At 49.2% G+C, this 24,500-nt stretch overlaps 1 protein-coding gene across 1 annotated transcript; it reads left to right on the top strand.

The window, feature by feature from the left end:
• The first annotated feature begins 1,381 nt into the window (after nt 1-1,381).
• On the top strand, nt 1,382-22,357 carry LOC135366432 (RNA-binding motif protein, X-linked 2-like). Its single transcript, XM_064599133.1, has 6 exons — nt 1,382-1,516; nt 1,697-1,855; nt 1,932-2,061; nt 4,829-5,006; nt 8,973-9,319; nt 21,496-22,357. The coding sequence occupies exons 1-6, from the start codon at nt 1,503-1,505 to the stop codon at nt 22,294-22,296; spliced, it is 1,629 nt and encodes a 542-aa protein (XP_064455203.1). The 5' UTR covers nt 1,382-1,502; the 3' UTR covers nt 22,297-22,357.
• Nucleotides 22,358-24,500: the final 2,143 nt, after the last annotated feature.

Consider the following 24,500-nt stretch of genomic DNA (forward strand, 5'->3'; position numbering starts at 1 on the left):
CAGCGTGGAGCGCGGCCGCAAGTGTGTGATCTTTGTAAAAGTTTGTACGGGCTTAGTTAATTAGTTGTTGATCGAACCTGAGCCGTGTCCCATGTGGAGCTAACATGTTTTACACTGTATTTATATGCTACTTCGCACTTTTCTACGTTTGACCAGTTTAATATGTACACTTATTATACAGGGTGTTACCCTATAAAAGTCTACCCGTGCCGCCACGCCGTATTCGCCAATTACTCAATGCAGGTGGCACATTGTGCGATCTTTATACAAAGCTCATAAGGACATTTAATCGTGGTAAATTTCAAAGTGATTGAGTGCCGCAGCACGAAGTTACAACTCAAAACGTGCAATTCCCATAGTCAAAACAAACAAGATGGCGGCGTTGAGAAGAGCACTTGACATGCTGCTCCCCACACGACAACGTGTCGCATATCCTGCCAGCCGGATGGAACTGCAGTTTTCATTTCGTTTTCGTGTAACTGTCGTATTTTGCTCAGAAGTAAGCAACGTGAGGAACGAAAAATGCTGCATACTAAGCAGACGACACCCAAAAGGGATGTCGTCTGCTAACTGAGAGGCGCCATCTTGGCTGTTTTGACTACTGGAACCTCACGTTTTGAGCTATAACTTTGCGTAACGGTGCTCAATCACTTCGATATTTGCCATGGATGAATGTCCTTATGAGGTTTATACGTAGACAACACATTTTACCGCCTGCATTGAGTAATTGGCGCGCACGGCATGCCGACGCGGGTAGACTTTTATAGGGTAACACCCTGTATAACTCATATAACTGCTAACAAAATATGATAAAACCCAAGTTCCTGCTCTTTCTGTACAAAACTAACCAAACCTTTCACCCCTGAAATAAAATTTAAAAAATGGCATGTTTGAGGATTTTCGCACGTTTCGGTTACCTTGAAGAACTTCATTTTCTTTACTGTCGGAGATTCCTACGCTTTGGCGTAAAATATGTAAGTTGAGAGCACTGATCTACCCTCCGAACAAAGATATTTCGTTTTTTGCCTGCGCTGCGTCATGTAGAATCGGAGTGGCAAAATAGCCGCCACACCTCGCTCGTTTTCCTTCTTTCTTTTCATCATCTTCTTCTTCTTTTTTGTGTGTGTTTGTGTCTGAATTCAAAAAATTATAAATTAAGAACAGCTACACCCTTCTCAGAAACGGAGACCACGCTTTCGATAGAATGACAAACAGGCAATTCGGATGGCGATTAGGCGAACCTGCAAGAATCGACCATGAAACTTCTGAAAAAAAGACCTCAACGCAAAGCAGATCGGCCGTCTGGGCGGAGGCGGCGACCCGACGGCTGCCGACGGCGGTGCACAGGTCTTCGAGGCGCGCTACGCACAGCCCGTTCCAATGAAGAGCGCATGCTCAGAAGAAGCGTCCCTTTCGTTAGTTGAAAAACGATACAAGGCTTAGCAACGGTCTTACGCGATGGCGTAGTGGTCTAGTATTCGTGTCCTGCATATTCATTTCACATGAATCCTTTGACGTAAGTATGGTGCTCTACTTTGGTGCTATCTGTTTTTCCACCTCCCAGTTAAGTTTCATCGCTCGTAAGCGCCGCTCTACCATGCATTCTTTATGTGTGCGTCTACCGCCTTTCTCTTGCGGCTGATCGATCAAATAACGTCTGCCCCCGCGCCTCTTTCTAATTGGGACGCCATTTCAGGAACGTGAAGAATATCACGAAGCTTAATGAGACTGAGCTTAAGCTTGGATACACCGAGAAGACTTCTTGGCACGCCAAGTATAAAGACAGCGCCTGGATCTTCATTGGTGGCTTGGACTACGAACTCACCGAAGGTGACATCCTCTCCGTGTTCTCACAGTAAGTCATTTCTTACTCATCTGGGCCTTTCAGTTCGCAGCCAGTGTGGTGATAACGGCTCGTTTAATCCACCCAGGTTCGGAGAAATCGCGAATATAAACTTGATACGGGATAGAAAAACCGGCAAGTCGAAAGGCTATTGTTTCCTGTGTTACGAAGATCAGCGTAGCACCGTCCTGGCTGTGGACAATCTCAACGGCATATCGGTGAGTCGCGGACTCCGCAGAGTACGGTATTTAGATGCAGTGCGTTGAAATTTGAAAAAAAAAAAAAAAAAATCAGTTTTTGCTGTACCCGCGTCGTAGGTGGTCTTTGTTCTGTAAGCTACAGTGCTTCAGACACACCCCCAAGCGTAACAGCCCCAGCACAGAAATTGCTTTGAATGTTGGTGATTCTTTAAGGTTAATGCTTGGCATTGGCGCCCTTTCCAGCACTGCAAAAAGGCAGTATGGGCGTCTCTGGTATCCGCATCCTCCTCAGGAGACTGCGGGGGAGGGATGCCTCTCTGTCAAGAGAGGAGAAAAAAGGGGGGCCCTGTGGGCACACACAACCTGTTCTGCTGCCCGGCCAGGGCCCCCCCCCCCCCTAACTGCGACCTTCAGTGCCTCATCATGACACTGAGCTCCTATTTTTGGGGGCCTACACGGAACCCGCCGGAGGGCTGGGGCCTTCCACGAGGGGCTAGTCATCACGGGACTTGAGGCCCCCTTTCTCGGGCCGTTGAGCAAGCATCGTCGACTTCAACACGGTGCCCCGCGGAGGGACGGAGGACTTCCAAGCGTTGACAGCCCAGAAGTGTATGTGCGCTGGGAATTCCCGGCTCTTGGGCCTGGAGAGTCTGCTGACGGCTCGCAGGCGGCATTCGCTGAGAGCTGCAGTTTGGCGACTGCGGGACGATGCGCAGTCTACTCATCGTCAGGTCTAGAACAAGTGCCTACCTTTTTTGTTTGCTTGGTGTCTACTGCTGTTTGCAAAAAAAAGGTTTACATGTGCATTCTCTACTTTGATGGGAAATTAATTCTTTTTGTCTGTGTGTGTCATGAAGATTGTGCTGCCTACATGTATTGAATCTCTCCTCCAGAAGTTGTTTTTCGTTATCTGTTACTGTGGAAGACCCTCAAATTGCAGTCACTGGTCATGGATTTGAGAAATTGTGATTGTTTCGTTCTTTTTGGAGAGCATATGCTAAGTCCTAGACAGACCGTAAACGCGCACGAGCAGGGAAGATATTTGAGCAAAGGCCTTCTCGGTGGACTGAAAGAAGTCCTAGCAGATGCCTGCTAGGATCTCTGGGGATGGGTACTACGTTAACCGGAGTTTGTCTCAAAGTAATGCGGCTGTCGATAAAGCCACTCGGCTCAAATTGAAACTTGCCCACCACGCACGGTGCGCATTACTCCGCGGCGGCACGACTTTTCGGGGACTTGCCAAGTGACCTGTTTCGGGTGGACACGACACACTCTCTCTTCTCACACCCTCTCCTTATTATTATTATTTTTTTGTGTGTGTTCTCAAACACATGGAAGGGCAGGTCAACATCATCTAATCAAAGGCTAGTACATGAAGAAAATCGATGCCTCTGTCTCATTGTCTCAAGACATGAGCATGCCTGTTCACACTCACCCTTTTCTTATGTTTTGTTCACGTTGACGAGATGTTCTCTTTCCCCACCGTGTTCTGCACGTGTGCAAAATTGGCTGCCTCCGCGTCCTCAAGCACGAGAGGCCTTGTGCTCTGTTTGTTCACTTGTGTGCTAACACTAGCTCAATTACTTTTCGTCCCGTAGATCACCTGTCGCAACTATGATTACATCAACTGATACTGAGGGATGCTCTGTTTCCTATGCTCTCCCCTGTTCTTAGAAAAGAAAAAAAAAAAAGGTTATTTAACCAGCTTCCTGCTGTGCCAGTGTCTGTCTGTCTCTTTTTTTTTTTTACGAGGGCTTCCTTTTCAGTGATGAACATTTCGAGACCCTGCACTTTGAGAAGTTTCTGAACATGTGTCCTGGACTGTTTACGAGCATACATGACCAGAAGGTGCACTAAATGTTTATGCAAAGTGCACTTTTTATTGCACCGTGCTACGTTTCCGACTGAAAATTAAAAAAGAAGCTATGTGAAAAAAAAAAAAAGAAGATACAGGATGCCCGCGACGCAACAAAATATTTGGTGTGTGGACCAGGATAATTGGAAAGTGCTCCACAAGCAGCTTAGTGCCCTTTTCAGGACGGTGGAGAACCACGCATTCTGTAAATGCAAAAGTAGTAATATTTCCTCCCGAAACACGCCAGAAATTACTCTGGTGTAGAGGCTCGCTTCTCATGGGGTCGGTGACATGGCCGAGATTGTGAGCGTACGGAAGGACTTTTGGTGTGTTCCCTGCATCCCAACCTTAGCTGGAGGAGACATCTCAAATTGGTCTAATCCAGGAGCCACCTGTTTGGTCTCAACATAACTGGCTCTAGTGTCACACAATGCTTTAGTAGCTCCTGCCCACAACCTACTAGAATATAATAACGACCATGTCATGGCACCCCTTGGTAGATCTGGCGCTACTCACCGGCCTATTGGGGTTATCGCTACCTGAACTTACAATACTTTGTACTTCCGCTTACCTTAGTATTTTTGTACAAGCGGTGGATGTCCCACAGGAAGACGTTTCATTCGCAAGTTGATTATCGTCACCATTCTACGCGTTTTCATAGGCGCTGTTGCTGTCGTCTGCTACGGTAGTCGTATATCCGCTTTTGTGTGTTCAAAATTCAAATTTCCATTGTCCAATCATGATGTGGATCTCGTGGGCCGATGAGTAGCGGATCTTGCGGATGGGCTTCTCATACGGTTTGCCGATTATGGCATGGTCGTTACAGTCTAGTAGGTCGTGCTCCTGCCTCGTAGTGTTCTGAAGTGAAGTCTATGCCCATCGATGAACTTGAACTCACCCGTGAGTTTTCTTGGCTCCCGTCACATCCAGCTGTGCAAACGCACCATTCGAGTGGATCACGTGGAAAACTATAAGGTGCCCAAGGAAAGGGAGGACCTGGACGACGTTACAGCGAGGCTTCAGAAGGAAGGCTGCGCCCCGGAGGTAATGGTGAAGACCGAGGAGAAGAGAAGCGTAGGGGCGGAAGAAGCCAAACGCATCAAGAAAGGTGTGTGCCTCTCGCTTATCTGCTTGGTGCACTTTGAACAAAGAATACGGTCGTGCAATACGATACAATTTATGTGAACCCGTTTAAAGTACGGCCTTCTCAGGCCTGAAATATTGACTTTTTTTCTATTGGGACCAAACTTTTTAAGCGTACGGTCAGTCCTCGTTATAATGAACCGCGATACAACACATTTTTGTGATATAGCGAACCGTAAGCAACTGTGCAGTTTAATACGCTTGTCCAACGGGCATCTTGGAGTCCCGATGGCGATCAGCTGCACTTCCAGTGGTGTGCTGCCACACAGCGTTTCATAAGGGCCTTCGGTCAAACTGTCAACTGTGTCAACGGAGAAATCATGGAACTCCCTCGAGGGTCTCAACGGCGTCTATAATAAGGCATATACGAAACACTATAATATCTATAAGTAGGGCCTGACTTTTTCGGGTTTTATTTTTGGCCAAATTCGGGGGGTAAATATCGGGTGATACTTTTCATTTGAAAATTCGGGTGTATTCGGGTTAAATCCCGTTACGGCATATTCTGTCGTCAGGAATTCGGGTGATTTTTTTTTGTTTAATAAAAATTTGTCTTAACATGGAACCAATGTTTAGCAATGTTATCAAACTTTATTTTAATGCGCGCTTATGAGTGTGCCACGCGACCCGGATGTTTTCGGGTAGATTCGGGTTAAACCCGAATTTTACAGATTTCGTTCGGGGGGTAAATATCGGGCGGATACGGGTTTAACCCTAAAAAGTCAGGCCCTATGTATAAGGTGTACACTCTCGGGCACCGCGTCTTCCCCGAAGGCGCTGTGAATGGCAGTCCTTATCGCCATATTGACTACACTTGGCTATGCCCTCTGGTTATTTTGTATTTGTTTGCTTATTGTGCATTTTGTTCACAGGTAGCTTTCCATATTTCATAATCATATTCTGTTTCTTCCTCATTTGTGTTCCTTTTTTATATCTCTCATCGTATATATATATAGTGCAGTTTGTGCATGAATGTTTTGTTGGATGCGAGCGGCCAGCTGATAAGGGGCAAGTGGCCAAGCAATTTTTTGTGGGATTCACGGAGTGATTCACTTCCCGGTTACTATACAAAGGTGATAAAGAACACCGTTTGAAATGAAAGTTGGAAAGATACGGAAAACGATGACAGATACGCCGGCGCAGCGGACGGAGTGAACTGTAAATAAAACACACAGTGTGGCCAGAGAGGATGTGCCACATCATCTTCGTGGCCAAATATGGAAAGTTTCAAAGGCTGTCGGAAGCTGCTCGTGTGGCAGTGGTACAGCTCCGTTTAGTTCACCCGCACTGCCTCTCCCCGTGTGCGGGAGGGAAGAGAGAGGGAGAGAATGAGTCCCGCCCACAGTGAACACACACATTACCTCCTCTCACTCCTTCGCTACGTGGACATATACACAATTGAACCTCTATATAACAAATTTGTGAACGCTGGCTCTTTGTTTCATTAAATAGAGATATTCGTAAATGTAACATGCCAAGTAAAACAAAGATGGCCGCCGCCGCCACTATCTGCGCCACGCGTACTGCAAAACGCCATTTGTCATAAAAGACGTATCAAGCTAAGAAAGGCACAAAGTACCAAGCTCTATTCACCACATAACCCTAGATAATACGTAATTTGTGCACAGTATCGCTCTGAGCGTTCATAACTTTCGTAATTCCGGATGACCTCTACTGCTTTCCCCTCCGCGCTCGCGTGTCAACGTTCCTTGGTTGGTTCACTTGCACTCATGACGCCTGGAAAGAACGAGAGTACACTGCAATTGAATACAAAAAGAAAAACGAGAAATGGCTACATATCACGTAGACGTCTGCGCTGATGGAACTTTGAACAGCGGCGGTGGCGGCATCATGCCCATTTTACCATCGTTAGCGTCAGTGGCGCGAACAAAAATAAGTAAAGAAGCGGCACAAAACCACAACCTACTGTCATTGGCATCAACAAAAGCAAAGTAGACTTCGTGAGAAGCCAGCAGTGCGTGTTTTCTTGTCCGAAAACAGGTGCGAAGAGGCCCTCGCGCCAGTTTTGAAATGGCGTCGGCGCACCGAAAATTACCGGCGGCGGCAACGCACATGTCTACACGCTAGTGCCTACAACACGTGACTACCAAAGTAACTAACGGAAACTCGCGTGAGGACAGTGGAGAGGGGAAACTCTCTTCTCCTCCTCCTCCTCCTCCTCCTCTTCTTCGTGATGAAAGAGAAAGACACGTGCAGTTGGCTTTCGTTGCCCGGAGACTTCGTTAAATAGAGGTGACCAAACGAATGTATTTCGTTAAATGGAGCACAAGAATACGTTGGCGTCTATGGGGACGCGTTCGGAAATTCTTCGTTACACAGAGGATTTTGTTAAATCTACGTTCGTTATTGAGAGGTTCAACTGTAGTCAGAATTCGTCTGCTACTGGGACTAACCATTCTGCGAACTCAATACCCCGCAAATGATTGCAGCTCACGTGGAACATGCAGACGTAAATATTTAGTCAAAAAGTGCAAGACGCTTTTCAGAAAATCAGTTTTGAGAAAGATTGAGACCGTTTTGCGCTTTATTTCCAAGTTTTCCCATTTACTACATGGGAACGTTCACTCACAACTCGCAGACGACGGTGGTTCTCCTCCATGGCCACGACCGCTGATAGCCTGTTCGTGATTGGCTACGGCCGTTGAAAACACGATCTTGATTGGCTGACTCTTAAGTGTTATGTCACGTCGACGATTGTGCAGGCTTTCTGCATCTAGGTGGTGTTGCCACAGGGGAGGAAAGGAGTAGCACGCATTCTTACGTATATTAGCGTTGTCATGTGACCTAATGTAATTGGATTGGGTAAAATCGAGGAAAGATACATGCTGAGGAAAGGCAAATTGGAAGTTGAGAGCAGTTATGCTGTTTAGCCAAATCTTTAGCCAAAGCCGGACAAAACTCCGTCCCACAGGCAAGATAGTGGAACAGCGGGGCAACAGTGCAAAAAACTGGGACCTGCCCCACCTAAATGGGGACGAGTTTAGGTACCCATGGTGCAGACTTTCTGCGCATTTATTAGGCCCCTTTGGCGCCAAAACCTTGATTGCAGGTTCACGTAATGCAAATAACCGTCATTTACCTACTCATATCTGGCATAACTCGGGCAAGTTGTCGATACTCCTTTAAGGGGAAGTTCGCACCCATTCCAGCCGATTTCTAGACTATCTATCTAGACTATCTATCTAGACTAGACTATCTAGACTATCTATTCCTCGTGGACCACTGACTACTGTATCGAAAGTAGTGGTGTAGTTTGTCTGTTATAGGATGGAATACATGACGAGTGCAGGTGCAAGACATTGAGAATACGCCGGAATTCTCTGTCTGGAAAAAGGCGAAAGCATCATTACCTGCACCAACAGTCAGAGCACGGTCTGGGGAAAAGGGATGCCTCGGCAGTGCTTGAGTTTCTGCCGCCGGAGTTTCTGCAGCTGTGGAAGCAGCACTGATCTTTAAAATTCGTTTATTTAATACATAGGCACTTTATGGACGTAAAAAAATTAGCCACGTAGATGACTGACATAGCCAGGAGGTTCAATCCCGCACCCCCCACCCCAGAAAAAGAAAAAAACTGTACCTACGGTAGTGCATTTTGGAAGGAGAAATGAGGGTTAAATCCTCCTCCATCATGTAATGTTCCCATAGAATCCCTCCCGAAATACTTTGTCTGGCTACGCTGCTGACTTAGACTGTCGGCCGATGCTGAACAAAGTGGCCGAACAACGTGACCACCTCTTTAAAAGAAAAAGTACCTTTCGTCATTATTGTATTCAATAAAACGTGTGTACATTATGTATGTTATTTACGTTCAGCTTTGTTTCCAAGTTTTGAAGGAAGCTTACGTATTATGCTCGGCATTGCGCCCATTGTTGGTGATCTTGAGTGACACGACCAAAATATTTCCCCGCAGAGAAAAAGCGACTGAAGAAGGAGCGTAAGCGCAAGAAGAAGCTCAAAAAGGAGAAGAAGAAACTGAAGAAGCTTGCGCAGGCCAAGGCTTCCTCGGTCTCCTCGGGCGCAGCATCCGGCAGCGAATCGGAGGCCTCCCGCAGTCCATCACCAGTGACAGCGCGTGCAGGCAGCTGCGATCCGGCCACCAACGGCGGCAGCGCCCCCTCGAAGGAACCTCCACAGCCGAAGTCCCTGTCTGCCGTGCAGAGCCGCCTCGTGAAGCTGGCTGGGATGGCCGGCGTCCCTGGGCTGGAAGCAGCGAGGAATGCCAGCAGTCCAGAACGACACAAGCGCACTCCTCCGAAGGTATGTTACCGTACAGTAGAACCTCGTTATAATAGCTCCGCCTATAGTAAAGTAAGCTGCGGTCCACACTGAATTCCTATAGACCCACTGTTTTATTTTTCTGATGCAGTGGAGACCGCTTATAACTAGGGCCTGACTTTTTCGGGTTTTATTTTTGGCCAAATTCGGGAGGTAAATGTCGGGTGATAGTTTTCATTTGAAAATTTGGGTTAAATCCCGTTACGGCATATTCTGTCGTCAGGAATTCAGGTGTATTTGGGTGATTTTTTTTTTTTTAAAGAAAAATTTGTCTTAACATGGAACTAATGTTTAGCAATGTTATCAAACTTTATTTTAATGCACGCTTATGAGTGTGCCACGCGACTCGGATGTTTTCGGGTAGATGTGGGTTAAACCCGAAATTTAGAGTTCGTTCAGGGTGGCGAATGTCGGGCAGATACGGGTTTAACCCTAAAAAGTCAGGCCCTACTTATAACGTTTGTCGCAGGACCGCCGAAAATCTGCACTACAACCAAATATCGCCTTTTTAGGTCAATACATGCCTGAGACTGAGCACCCACCTTTCTGTTATATACCGTGTTGTGCACCGGACTGAACAGCGCGGAGATTCCTTGCAGAGAAAACAATTCGTTCGACGTTTTCACGGAGCCTGGAGAAACGCGGTGATTTTTGTCTGGCGTAGTTTCCTGACTGTGTCTTGGACGTGCGTCCCCAACAACGGCGCAGCAACCGAATGCCTTATCGCTCAGTTCGTTCACTATCGCATCTTTGTGGGACGTCTCTGCTGTCGCAAAGTCCCGACGATCATCCCAGTCGTTTTCCAGCACACACGTCTCACGGTCCCGTGAGGCTTGCACTATCGCTTCAGCGGCGACTGTTCGCTCGCAGATGGAGACATCGATGATAGTCAAAAGTGATCGCTGAAGGAACAAAGCCGTTCTCTACAAGATGCAAGTAATGCGAGAGGAGTCAGAAGCTTTCCCGGCCGCCAACCTCCTGGCACGACACCCTCTCGCGCCTCGTCACGAGGAGATAACAGAAGCATTCTCCGTGATGGGTGATTCATAGAGCCTGAAGTTTTCGGGAAATATTTTTTCCTACATTCGGGGGGCAAAAATCGGGTAAATAAACATGTGCACTAAATTCACGCAAATTCGGGTGAAAAAACATCGAGTACGCTAAATTCGGGGAGAAATCGGGCTCAGTTATTCAAACTAACTGTAGCGGTTCGGGTACAAACGGTGATGTAACTGCATTTTTCCGCCAAACAAGTAAGTTAGTGCATTCCTACAGACATCCCAGTGAGGGCAATTTGCCGGGTAAAAATCAGTTTCACCCTAAAGAGGCGACCTTCAATTCGGGGTGCAAATTCGGGGAAGAATCGGGTAAACCCCTAAAACTTCAGGCTGTAGTGATTCATGCTTCGGAGTTCACTGACAGATGCAATCTGTCCTTCGGTGATCCCACCATAGCCGGCATCCCGTGTCGGGATGTACCGTATTTACCCGAATGTAAGTCGACCCCTTTTTTCCAAAATCGACGATCCAAAGTAGGGGGGTCGACTTATAATCGTGATCTACGCAACCACGTTGCTTTGCGGCCGAACCACTGGTCACGCGCGCTCGCTTCCTCACTTGGAGGGAGAGAGAGGGAAGGAGTTGTGAGAGAGTCGAACATGTGACAAACGACAGCAGTAAAAGCAGTCGAAACAAAAGTTCCTTCTTCCGTTCTCCGCCATGGTTAAAACGTGTCGTGTCTACCCGGCGTCATTCGAGCGACGTGCGATACTGTTTCCCGCAGTGAGCAACAACTGCGCTGCAGAACGAGAATTTGGCGTCTCTGAACGCCTCGTCAGACAATGAAGTAAGCAATGTGAAGCGACCTTCAGCTGCAGCGGGACGCACCGCGGATTCACCGAAGACGGGACGTTACTCAGCAATTGAAGATTAGTTCGAGGCATTTCCGCAAGAAAAGCGTGACAGTAAACCCCTCGTAAAGTGCGACATATTGCAAGAGGAGGCCAGGCTTCTTGCAAGTGACGAAGGAATGGGCCGTGCACAGTTTACGGCAAGCCGTCATTGGCATGCTGGTGATACCCAGCGGCCTCACAAGCCAGCTGCCGCTGCATGAGGTCAGCTTAAGCAAACCGTTCGAAAGCTATGTCAGGCGGTTGTACAACGTGAATGGTTGGCAAGAGGAGGGCGCGAGATGACTCCGACAGGGTGGGCGGGTCAAGCGCGTGTCGCTGTCCGAGGTCTGCAGATAGGTTTCGGCGGCGTGTGCGGCAGCGCTGTGCGACATGGTAATTCGTACAACTATGTGACTATTGACGACGACGTCTGCTACACCTCCGATGAGATCGAGGAGGAGTCTTCCGGCGATGAATAAATCTTTTACGTTTTCATTACCGCAAAACTTTTTTTCCATTTTCATGAATCTTGAAGTGGGGGGGTCGACTTACATTCGGGTAAATACGGTATGTTCTACGGGAAGAATATTGGGGGTAGGGAAAATCCGCATTATAAGCGGTTGTTAATTGTTAATAATTAAAGCGTTGTTAATTTGTTGTTGTACATTGTTAATTGTTAAGCGGTACATGGTTTTAATCATAACACACGAGTAAGCCCACTGCACGCAACTCTTTCAACAAAAGATCCATCAAGCATCCATCAATTCACAGCTGCCCACAGTTCATATGAGACTGGTGAGTCAGCACGGCAGACACAGGTGCGCAGGCGAGAAATTACGAAGTCCGTTTCTGCGCTGCCACCTGGAAGTATGGTCGTAGGGTTCAGAAGTTTTAGAGAAGTCTCGCCTAGGATTCCAGTTGCCAATCCAATCCAAGTGCACAGTCCAAAATGGTGGTTTCGAAGTTGCCCCCGTGGTGTCGAAAATAGTGGTGTTACTGCTTCGCTGCAAGCGTTTCGGTCCGGAAAATTTACGATTCGGACTTCGATCTGTCCGGAAAAAGAGTCGCAAAATGTATTAATCCTACGGCGAAGGTCAGCGTTCCCCGTGGGAGTCCGACATCTCGAACGAGTCTGAAAAATTGGTCGGCTACTGTATCTGCAAAATTGTCCTTCGAATATCGAATATCACGTCGTAAGATATATGCTTCACAGAGCAACAATATTAAGCTCTGAAAACTAGCATGGTCACAGTTGTGTTCTTCTGATCCTTAGAAAAATGTCCCAGGAGGAATATTGGAATAATAAGAAGATATATGGGTAATTAATGTATTGGCTGAGCATGAGCCACGTATGCCTCTGCACATGTACAGTCAAAATATTATTACAATGAAACAATGTGCTGTTCTCATGAGGTAAGCTGAAAACCATAAAAAGAACTTACACTTCAAAAATCTTTCATGGTCAGTGAACACCAGTGTTATGGGCATTGTAAGTGCCGGTGAAATGGACAGAATTGAAGTAAAGGGCAACCACATGTCATGGGTTCTGGAACGTTTTCTATTTTGGTGCGTGATAGCACATGGGGCTCGTGATTACATATAATTACGTGATTATATATAATCCACAATGATTGTGTATTCTTTACACAATCGACAATCGTATGCCAACAATAAGTGTATGACCTGCAGGGTGTGTGTAGATAAACTTAACCAGAATTTCTGCACTTGGCTTGTTGTCTACTTAACTAACAAACATCCGGTGTCGCATGACGGTGCATTTTTGCGTGTGAAATCTACAGAAAAATCCTGGAATCCATACTCAGCGTAAAAGAATAGACACAGCGACGAAAACATCGGCTTCCGTGTGTCACAACAGGACAACATGGCGGTCTCAGGAGAGTTGTGTGCAAGTACTGCAAGGCTTATATATATTAAAAGGGAGTCTGGCCATTAATGGGTCATGCCTGTACCTGAAGCTCCTCCCACTTTTTCAGCTTTCTGACCAATGTCGTCTTGAAATATGGGGCACTATCAATCAACCTATCCTCACTATTTGTCTCCCCTGTCCAACATGGGCCTATCTACCTGAACAATCTGAATAAAAAAAGGCAAGGACGTTTATATCCATAAGATTCAGTAATTAGATTTGAAATCGTACAGCACAGGACCGTTTTTGTTATGATTTTGTTGTGATCGCCGTGTTCACTAGGCCTAACACCGAGGACAAAACGTATTATTTTTGGTTACGACGGAGGAACATCAGTTGAAACTGATTTCTGAGAAACGTATATGAGGATGTACATTTGCAGTGTAAAGTCAGAGAAGTGTGTGCAAATTTTTTGTCACAAAATCCTCACTTCACCGTGTTTGTTTTTGTCGCCATTTTGGGTGGCAGTAAGGTGTCATGGCGACCCCCTTGCTAAAAAGCAAACCAGTCAGAGGCGCGAAACTGTGATTGACAGGGCGAGCCTCTTTTTGTGATTCCTCCCAATGGCCAGACTCCCTTTTAATATACGGCTCTGCCACTAGGGGCACTACTGATGAGCATCCATGTGGGACAGCATTGTGGTTTCTGCACCGATAGCTCTCCCAGCGGTACCTGAATACAACTCTCCTACGTCTGCCGTGTTGCCCTGTGTTGCATAACTTAAAGGAGGACGATGGGGGACTAGGTGCATGCGATTGCGATTAGCGCGCGGCTCCTGGCTCGGGTTGGGATTCGGGGCACTTGTGAATTAAAGCTTGTTGGTGTTGGTCACCTGGAGCTTCGGTCGGTCTGACTCATTACGTAATACAATTTGGTGCCGAAACCCGGGAGCCCCCGCCCTCCACATCGAAGCCAGATTACTCCGAAAGCTCCAGCAGCCAGCCATGGAACGCCTTAAACGAACCCGAGGTGGAACCCGTGGTTTCTTAACAAGGACCATGGTTCGCCTGACCGACCTGTTGGCTCAGCCCAATCCATCGGGCGAAGACGTCGAAGCTGTCCTCGAATATCTCATCACGAAACGACAAGCTCTCTACGACCTTGATCGCTCCATCTTGGAGGCAACCCCAGAAGACGAGTTGGACGCAGAACTCAGCGGCGCATTGGAATACGAAGAGAACCTCGAAGAGGCCATCGCACGAGCACGTCGGTCGCTGCGACACATCCCGACTTCGGCGCCCGTTGTCCAGCAGCGCTCTGATGCCTCGAAGTCTGTCGCACTTCCGAAACTCCAGATCCCAAAGTTCTCCGGCAAACTTCAGGAATGGCAACAATTTTGGGAGCATTTCGACGTGTCAATTCATTCCAACGAGGCGCTAGCCGCTGTCGAGAAGTTCAAGTATCTAGCGTCCTACCTCGTCGACGACGCGAGGCGCACTATCGAAGGCATACGCATCAATGGGGACAATTACCCGACCGCCATCGCGGCCCTCAAGCACAGGTACGGCCGGCCAGGTTTATTGACGTCCGAGCACATCGACGCGCTACTAGCTCTTCGTCCGGTGACTTGTTCTGGACAGGTGTCCCAGTTAAGGCATCTACTTGACGAGGTCTCCTTTCGCACGTCTGCGTTGGCTGCGTTGGACGTTCCCAAGGAGCACTACGCCGTTATCCTTGAACGCGTCATCACGCGGTGCCTTCCCGAGGATCTTTGTGTGCTCTTTCGTCAACGAAGGGTAGATGCGACCGATGCCTCACGTCGAGAACGCGGCGGCGACGATGCTACCGATGCCTCACGTCGAGACCGCGGAGGAGGTGGCGCAGTAGATACGCCGACGGAAAACGTCGAGGCTCTTATCTCCTTTCTCAAAGTCCAAGTCGAGACGCGGGAAGAAGTTGCCTTAACTCGTGCAACCGGTCAGGCCTCCCAGCGTCCGAGCCGAAGTCCAAGCATTCTCCCTAGCCCGGCGACTGCCTCAGCCCTAGCAGCGACGAGCGGGCGTTCTCCGGGGCTAATGGATCATCAGCTACGTCCGAGTTCTCGGCCACCGTCTGACTCGTGCCCATTGTGTGGGTCCACCGATCACCCGCTTCAGTCCTGTACAGTCTATTTGTCCCCCGCCGACAAGAAGCTACGTATATCTCGAACAGGCAGATGTTTTCGATGTGGGAAACCTGGTCATCCTTCAAGACTGTGCAGAACGGCAGCGCTGTTGTCTTGCGCCAATTGCCACGGCCGGCACCTTTCTGTACTGTGCGACATCCAGAGGCGCGATGCCCCGCAGCGCACCAGCGAGACACCCGTTTCTCAATCGGGGAGGCAGAATTCGACTCCGCAACCCCTCAGCCGAACTACGACATCACTAGCCTCAAGTCTGCAGAATACTGGGGGAATTGCTCGGCTGCAAACTGCTACAGTGTGGGCGTCTGGCCCGGCGGGCAGAAGGCAAATTCGCATCCTCCTCGACACCGGAAGCCAGCAGACGTTCATTCGACGTGACCTTTTGCAGCAGCTGAGGTGCGAGGTCGAGGGTGAAGAGAGTTTGTCTGTATTCTCATTTGCGGCGACGCATCCCAAGCATTACCGCTGCGAGCAGGTCACGGTGCGCCTCGAATCCCTCTTCGAAAGCGACTCCGTTGTCGACTTAACGGCTCTTGGCGTCGACGACCTTTGCCACGTCGTTGTTCCTCCATTGGGCATCAAGACAATCAGGGTGATGCAAGAGCGCGGCTTGCCATTTGCCGACACATGTCACACCGCAGAGATTGGAGTGTTGGTGGGAGCAGACTACTATTGGAAGGTAGTCACCGGTAATGTCGAACGCCTCGCTACCGACCTCATAGCCGTTGAAACCATCTTCGGATGGATTGTACAGAACGTCGGGGGTCCCGTCCGTGGAACGATATCATCGTTGGTGTCAGTCTTCTTCCTCGCACACGAAGATCAGGATCACTTCGAGAGTATTGACCCGTCAGAGATGTGGCGTCTGGACGCCCTCGGCATTGCCGACCACGTTGCCGGCGACGACGACTCCGTCGCCTCACTTTGCTTCTCAAGTCAAGTAGAAAAGCGTAATGGCCGCTATGTGGTTCCACTTATGGTTAAGGGCTCTGGACTTCCAGCCGAAGCAAACAACCGGGTAACGGCGGCGCAGCGGCTGGTCGCGCAGTTGCGGCGTTTTCGTACTTCCCCGCAGCTACTTCACAATTACGATTCCGTCATTCGGGAATACTTTGACGAGGGTCATGCCGAACGGGTTGCTGATGTTTCGAACCAAACCGACAACGTGTACTACATGCCCCATCACGCCGTGATCCGGAAAGACGCCGTAACGACGAAGCTCCGCGTCGTCTTCGATGCCTCGTCTCACTGCCCCGGCCAACCGTCTCTAAACAGTCTCCTCATGAAAGGACCCAAGCTGAACGCCGACCTCATACATCTATTACTAGTGTTTCGCTGCAGCACCGTCGTCCTCACGGCAGATATAAGAAAGGCGTATCTACAAATCAGTATTCGAACAGATGATAGAGATCTCCTCCGCTTCCTATGGGTGCAGGACGTCGCCGCCCATGAGAGCCCGCAGATTGAGGAGTGGCGCATGACCAGGGTCCCCTTCGGCGCCACATCCAGCCCTTTCTTGCTGGCGGCAACGTTACAGCATCATCTCGCTTCCGTGGCCTCTCGATACCCGATGACTGTTCCACGGCTTTGTACAGGGTTCTATGTCGACGATTTGGTTGTGGGATGCACGTCAGAACCCGACGCCCTTCAAGTGTATGGCGACACCATTGACATACTCCAGGAAGCCGGTATGGATATACGGAAATGGACTTCAAATTCATCCGCACTTCGCGAGCGGTTTCTGTCGGACGAGGTTTCCTACGACAACGCATCCGATGGCAACGCAACGATCAAGGTGCTGGGCTTGTTGTGGGACCGGGACACAGATAGTCTCACCTTTTCGGTCAAACGAGCACTCACGTTGTCTGCGTCCCATCCTCCTACGAAACGTACGGTGCTCAAGACATTCTCCCTCATCTATGACCCGCTCGGCTATCTCGCACCCTTCATCGTAACCGTCAAGCTCCTGTTTCAAAATTTATGGCGCAAGTCGTTGCCATGGGACGCTGAGTTTGCAACGGAAGATCTTGTGGTCTGGGAGAAATGGAAGGCTGAACTGTCAGGCATCGATGCGTTGCACCTGTCGCGTAGCGTCTTTCCGCAGAGCAAGGCCCTGCTTGATGTGCATTGCTTCGCCGACGCTAGTCCCAAGGCCTACGGCACAACAGTATACGTTCGCAGCCGCCCCAATAACGGCACGACTTCCACGCGGTTGCTTTTAGCGAGAGCCCGTCTAGCTCCATTGAAAGAACTCTCGTTGCCGCGTCTCGAACTGCTGGCATGCCTGCTGTCCACGCGTCTTTATCGCCATATCTCGACGGTAGAAGCCTTAAAGGTTGCCCCCATTCACTTCTGGACGGATTCAAGCATCGCGCTCCAATGGATTCAGTGCGACACGAACACTCGCCCCTCCTTTGTCAAGGCGATGGTGGCAAAAATCTTATCGTCTTCACGACCGGAACAATGGCGGCACTGCAACGGACGCGACAACCCCGCAGACCTAGTGACCCGCGGCATCTCCGCCAGGTGCCTACAGAACAGCCCGCTCTGGTGGAGTGGTCCTCCCTGGCTGTCCGCAGGCGATATCGGCCCTCCTACAATTCCAGACCCAAATGGCAACGACACCTGCACGACGGTGAGCGCTGCACCGGAAGCTCCCGATACCGAAGTGGTCGTTCATCCAGTGTCGGCCACGCAGAACTGGATGGACCTCTCAGCTTACAGCACCCTCTCTCGACTTCTCCGAGTTACGGCTTGGTGCGCTAGGTTCGTCCGCAACAGTAGGCCCCGCCAACCGTGTACAACGGGTCCACTTACGTCCGAAGAGCTTCGACACGCCGAAACCATATGGGTCTCACATGTCCAAACCGAAGCCTTTCGGGACGACATCTTGGCGCTCAGACACGGCAGCGTTGCTGCGACATCTTCGTCGGTACGTGTTTTCCAGCCATTTCTCGACGCCTCCGGAATACTGCGCGTCGGTGGTCGTCTTCACCAACTTCAAGATTCGTACCAGATCAAGCATCCCATCCTCCTACCGCCTAAGCATCGATTCACGGAGCTCATCATACTCGACGCCCACCAGCGCTTGCTACACGCCGGCGTGCAAGACACCATCGCCGAGGTCCGAAGCACATTTTGGGTTGTCCGCGGACGGCAAACCACAAGGCGTGTCCTTCGCTCATGCTTGACCTGCCGCAGACTAAGTGCGCACCTTGAGACAGCCCCAGTGTCACCTCTACCTCGGGAGCGTATAACGCCGGCAGATCCGTTCACAGTTGTCGGCGTAGATTTCGCGGGACCGCTCTATATCTCAAGGTCGGCTTCTCCCAAGACGTACGTAGCCCTTTTCACGTGCGGTGTCACAAGGGCCGTCCACCTCGAACTTGTGTCCTCTATGAGCGTGCCTGATTTCCTGCTTGCCTTCCGACGGTTCATCTCTAGGCGTGGGGTACCCTCCCTCATCTTTTCCGACAACGCTCGCACCTTTCGCAAATGCTCGTCCCTCCTCTCCCTGGTTAGCGCAAGAGATGTACTAGACTTTGCCACCCAGCATCGCATCGCCTGGCGATTCATTGTTGAGCGAGCTCCTTGGTGGGGAGGCTGGTGGGAACGGCTCATACGAACTGTAAAGGAAGCCCTAAGACGCTGCCTTGGGAGAAAGCGCCTCACCTTTGAGCAGTTAACTACGACACTCTGTGAAGTAGAAGCCATCGTCAACTCCCGCCCACTCACGCATATTGGAGCTGATCCCGGGGAGCTTGAGCCACTTACCCCATCCCACTTTCTGTTAGGGAAACGAGCAGTGGCTTTGCCTGATGAATTCGCTGCCGATGCATCACGCCAGAACGACGTGCGGCTCAGTTTTCGTGTCATTCATCAGGCAAGGAAGCAGTTCTGGAAGCGCTGGACGCGCGAATACCTCCTTCAGCTGCGGTCAGCGCACGCAACCTCCTCACCAGCAGTGTCCGAGGCGCAACTGAGGGAAGGCGACGTCGTGCAAGTGCAAGAAGACCATCTCCGTCCATCGTTTTGGAAGTTGGCTCGCGTGTCAAGCGTCATACGAGGGCGAGACGGCGTCGTACGGGCGTGCTCGCTGCGCCTGGCCAACGGGTCATCAATCGTCCGACCCGTCCAAAGGCTTTGTCGCCTCGAAGTTGACGCGCCCCAAGTCCCGGCGCGGGATGATGTTGCATAACTTAAAGGAGGACGATGGGGGACTAGGTGCATGCGATTGCGATTAGCGCGCGGCTCCTGGCTCGGGTTGGGATTCGGGGCACTTGTGAATTAAAGCTTGTTGGTGTTGGTCACCTGGAGCTTCGGTCGGTCTGACTCATTACGTAATACCCTGTTCTGATGCATGGAGGTCGACGTTTTCATCGCTCTGTTTGTTTGTTTGTTTATTTATTTTTTCGCTGAGTATGGCTTCCACGATTTTTCTGTTGATATCTCCGCTACCGGAAGTTTGTTTGTTAAGTTGACAACAAGCTAAGTGAGCAAATGCCGGTTAGGTTTATCTGCACACACCCATATACCATGCGCAAGAAGATTAGGATTCTGTATGCTCTGTTCCATGGGCTGTAAATGCTGCCACAGAGCTGCTGCAGGCAGCTTTTCAGTTCCATCACCGCTTGGTCTATGTCATGGCACCACTAATAATTTGGGATATAACTGCAGTGAGTTTAGGGAGTTAATCTGTATCATTTGCTTGTTATTTGTGCTGTACGTATCGTGCGGTTTGTCCGAACGGTAAACACCCGAGACAGAGAAGGAAAGACAACGACTGAACGTTGTAACCTTGTGTTGTCACCCGCTTTGCGCTTACCTTTTATGCTGTGTGTCACACCTAGCTTTCCACGATTCCACAAAGCTTCGGAATTGGTCGTGTCTGGGAACGTGGCGTTTCCTTCAAAATTTTCCGTGCTTTAGGAATATTCGATATATTTAGAATTACATAAGGATTTCAATCGCTCTTTAGGGAGTTTTAGGAGAACGAAGAAGTTTCACGATTATGTTTCCGAAAAACATGATAAGTAGAGCCTGAACTTTTTGGGGAGTATTTTTTTCTGAATTGGGGGGTAAAAATCGGGTAACTAAACATGTGCACTAAATTCGTACGAATTCGAGTGAAGAAACATCCAGTATGCTAAATTCGGGGAGAAATCTGGCCCAATTACTCAAACTAACTGAGTGGTTTGGTTCAAACGAGTAAGTTTGTGCATACCTACGCATATTCCAATGAGGGAAATTTGCCGGGTAAAAATCGGGTTTCACCCCCTTCAATTCGGGGACAAATTGGGTAAAACCCTAAAACTAATGATAAGCCAATCACCTGATTCCTTCAGAGTGGCCAACATCACGTTGGTAATTACCTGGTTGACTGACAGTGATACAGAGTCGGAATTGGAGTGCAATTACAATTTCTTAAAACTCCCCATTTTTTAAAACTCCCAGGTCACTCACAACTACCATGCATGACACCACTGACACTGCTAGTACTTGGACAACGGAATGTGCCACGAAAGAAAATTTAAGAACGGCAACGTGCAGAATGAAATTGTCATAGTGGAGCCAAATTTTGTTTGCTCTACTGAAGGGCTACGAAAGGCTGGAAAAGAGCATGGAACGAGTCTGTGATTAAGGTGTAAGTGCTGAGTCACTGTGACATGTTTGGATGCAAGCAATATGAGGTTGGCGTATCTGCAGAGTACATAGCACATGTCAGATACCCATTCTTTACATTTCTCATACAGTTCATAACACAGCCCATGAGTATACGCAGCACATCGTGCTACATGATATGGATACAGTAGAAGACTTGTGCATGTCATGATTGTGTCCCTGTGTGGCCTTTGGTCTGGGTACAGTGCTTTGCTGGTGGCAGTTTATCAGTGGATATCTTTCCTTATCAGTTGTTTCAGGAGCCTATTTTTTAATTTTCTTACGGTAGATACCTCATTTATCCACAGTGAAAAGAAGCCTCGAAAGAGGTAGGACATGTGATACACATTTGCACATTGTACAGGTGATTCAGATGGATTTTGGTGGACTGCAAGTCAGTTCACTACCCCTTTTAAGCTAATTTTTCTCTCGGGGGGGGGGGGGGAGTGAATGTTTGATAAACGTTTCCTGATGATTGAAACGTAACTGTTGAGTAAACTTGCGAGGTGGGGTAGTTAACAGTTACCATTTTCTCAATATCGCAATTTCATCTGCAGGGCTATCGTTCGCCCCAGAGTCCACAGAGAGTCCGACCAGCTCGAAGCCCAAGGCAGCGCTCTCTAAGCACCTCGAGCAGCCGAGCTTCTTCCGTGAGTCCCAGCCCCAAACGAAGGTCGAGGAGTCCCAGGAAATCCATCAGCCCATTTCGCATGTCAGTCACACCACGGAAGACAGTGCCGAGGCGACGGTCTCTCACACCACGAAAGCCACCACCGAGAGTCGAGAGCCCACCGAGGCCATCCCGCCGGTCCTCTCCGTCCCGCAGTTTGACTCCTCGCAGGGCCCGTTCGAGGAGTCCCAAGATGTCCCCTCGCGTGCGAAAGCGATCCATCAGCCGTAGGTCCTCGCCGTCGCCACGGAGACGTTCCGTGAGCCCACGCCGTTCACCACCTCGGTACAGACCTCGGTCGAGAAGCCCAAGACGATCCCCCATACGCCGACGGTCGAGGACTCCGCGGCGGAGGCACTCCAGAAGTCCGCTGCGGCGATCAAGAAGCCCCCCACGGAAGCGCTCACGAAGCAGGACTCCCCCGCGGAGGTCCCGCACTCGGAGCCCCCCGCGGAGGAGGTCTCCTCCGCGGAGGAGGTCGAGGAGTCCGAGAAGGCGCAGGTCCAGGAGTCCCCTGCGCCGGAGCCCAAGAAGGAGAAGCCGTAGCAGAAGCAGAGAGAGGCACAGGATGAGGGATTCGAGGAGCCGTTCGAGGAAGCGATCGAGCACTCCCAGAAGAACCTTGCGGAGACGTTCCACCAGCCACCCCAGACGAAGATCCCCAAGTCGTGATCGCTACCGTCGCTGAGCAACAAACATTTGTGCAGTCCTTTGTGTGTTTGTGCTAAATAAAGTTGTTGTTGTGTGTAGACGAACTTCTATTGGAATACGCTCTGTGCAGGGACGGGGGTAAAGTTTGCAGAGACCATGTGATGAACTGTCTGTCCACTCACAAGGTGGCACAATAAGCAGGGACTTGGAGACCAACATGGGGCTGTACCTCAGCTCATACCACACTCAACTCATACCGAGGCATGTCATATTGAGACAAATCATACCAAGCGAACTCATCCCGCACTCATTTGCTCTTCCGACTCATGTCACACCGGGAAACACCATATGACGAAAAAAATCCAGGAAAAAGTCCAAAAAACATCATTAAATTCAACATTATTTCACCACAGCTGCCCCAAAGGAGTCTATAATTGTGCCCTGTCACATCTGGCACCTGCGTATCATGTCCGCTTGCATTTGCGTTAGCATCATAGGTTTGTCGCATTTAGATGACAATAATGACAACACATTCACCTTCCTGCAGTCGACGGTTGTGGACGGTCAGTGCTATTGTCTGCAGAGTCTGACTCACTTTTCCGGCTGCACAACTTACCGAACAGATGTGCCCATACCGTAGGAAGCTGACGAACAGCGACAGCGTTCACAAACAAACTCTGTAGAGCGCTCCCGAAAGGCCCAAAAGTGCCGGCGCCGAAATCCTTGGTGGTGTCACCTAGAGGCGCAGTTCGGAAGTTTTAGAGCAGCCTCGCCTAGGACTCCAATTAGTACCAATCTAATCCAAGTGCACAATGCAAAACAGCGATTTTGAAGTTGCCACCACAGTGCCACAAATAGGGGTGTTGGTGCATCTCCCCAAACATTTTGGTCCGGAAAATCGAGCATTCGGACTTCGATCTGTCAAGAATAACAGTCACAAAATGTATTAATGCTATGGCGAAGGCCACCGTTCCCTGTGGGCGTCCGAAGTATCGAACTAGTCCGAATAATCTGCGTCCGAAAAATAGGTCGGCTACTGTACCACAAATACAACATGAAGCGCACTGCATAGGAAATAAGGAGTTTTGAAAAGACACCTATTGGAAATTGTCCCACAGTTCCGTCGTTGCGTGGAATATTAAGACACTAATCATTTGAGTAGGTGAACGGCCTCAACCCATATTATGGCTCGTCGCAATGCTATTTGCAAGACAGAATGGCGTAGATGCCGGCTAGCTGGTGTGTAAACTCTATGATAGGCAAGCCTGAGCGATGGGCAAAGACACGTGTTGTGTTTTGTTTATGTGTCTTTGCCCATTGCTCAGGCTTGCCTAATGGAGTCTACCCACAAGGGAGTCCGTTGGCACGCTTCCCCAGGCATTGTTTTCCTGACGCCTGTTTAATTTCTGAATTGAATCTTTCAGACCAATTGTTTTCTTAATATACTGTTGTTTTCTTATATACTTAATATACACTTGCTTTAAAACTGTATCTCGGCGACGAGGTGCCTCTACTCCAGGAAGGAGAACAGATGTTCTAACGAACGGCTACTGCGTATTATTAGGGAGCATGCAACTCGTGATGCTGCTTCATTTTAGCAACGTATAGCTATATGCTGTCGACCTGAATAGGATAGGAGGGACCATTAATCAGTGTTCTCATTGTGCAGTTCCAATACTTGTAGTACCTTTCAATGCTTCGCTAGTGCGCTTCAATAAACCTCTCACTGTATGCAAACAAGTGACGTGAGATGGTACAACAGTGCTGCCAACTTTGTAGACTGGAACTACTGAACAGTGCTGCCAACTTGGTGACTGGAACTACTATCTGAATATATGTGACAAGACAAAACTATGGGTTGCAATGTCAATCGCTGCATGTACAAAGCACATTGCTTAACCTTTCTTCACTACGATTCTAATCACAAGTAGGTGCACACTAGGGGTGTGAGTGTGACTAGGTAGCTTAGTCAGTACATGAGGCCTCAACACAAAATTTTCAATGGAAGCCAAAGCAAAGAGCTCCATATGAGACACTTCAGCCACAGATACAAGGGTCATTCGAGGTTGACAGATTTTTATTTCTTTAAATACAATGGAAGATTCGGGGAGCACCAAACTTTGTCAGTTCTAGACGCCGCTGTCATCGCTGTGGCAGCTCTTTGATGCCTTTGGCATTGAAAGAAGTAAGCTGCTGTCGTAGCCAAAGCAGGACATAATTTTGGTGGGCGTCATCCGACTG

The sequence above is a fragment of the Ornithodoros turicata genome, chromosome 8, assembly GCF_037126465.1.
Source record: "Ornithodoros turicata isolate Travis chromosome 8, ASM3712646v1, whole genome shotgun sequence".
Lineage (NCBI taxonomy): Eukaryota > Metazoa > Arthropoda > Arachnida > Ixodida > Argasidae > Ornithodoros > Ornithodoros turicata.

Excerpts from the sequence above, each read along its gene's own strand:
- LOC135366432 (XM_064599133.1), top strand. Across the intron at positions 1,856-1,931 it reads ATCCTCTCCGTGTTCTCACA|GTTCGGAGAAATCGCGAATA; the intron begins GTAAGTCATTTC and ends TAATCCACCCAG. Across the intron at positions 2,062-4,828 it reads ACAATCTCAACGGCATATCG|CTGTGCAAACGCACCATTCG; the intron begins GTGAGTCGCGGA and ends CGTCACATCCAG.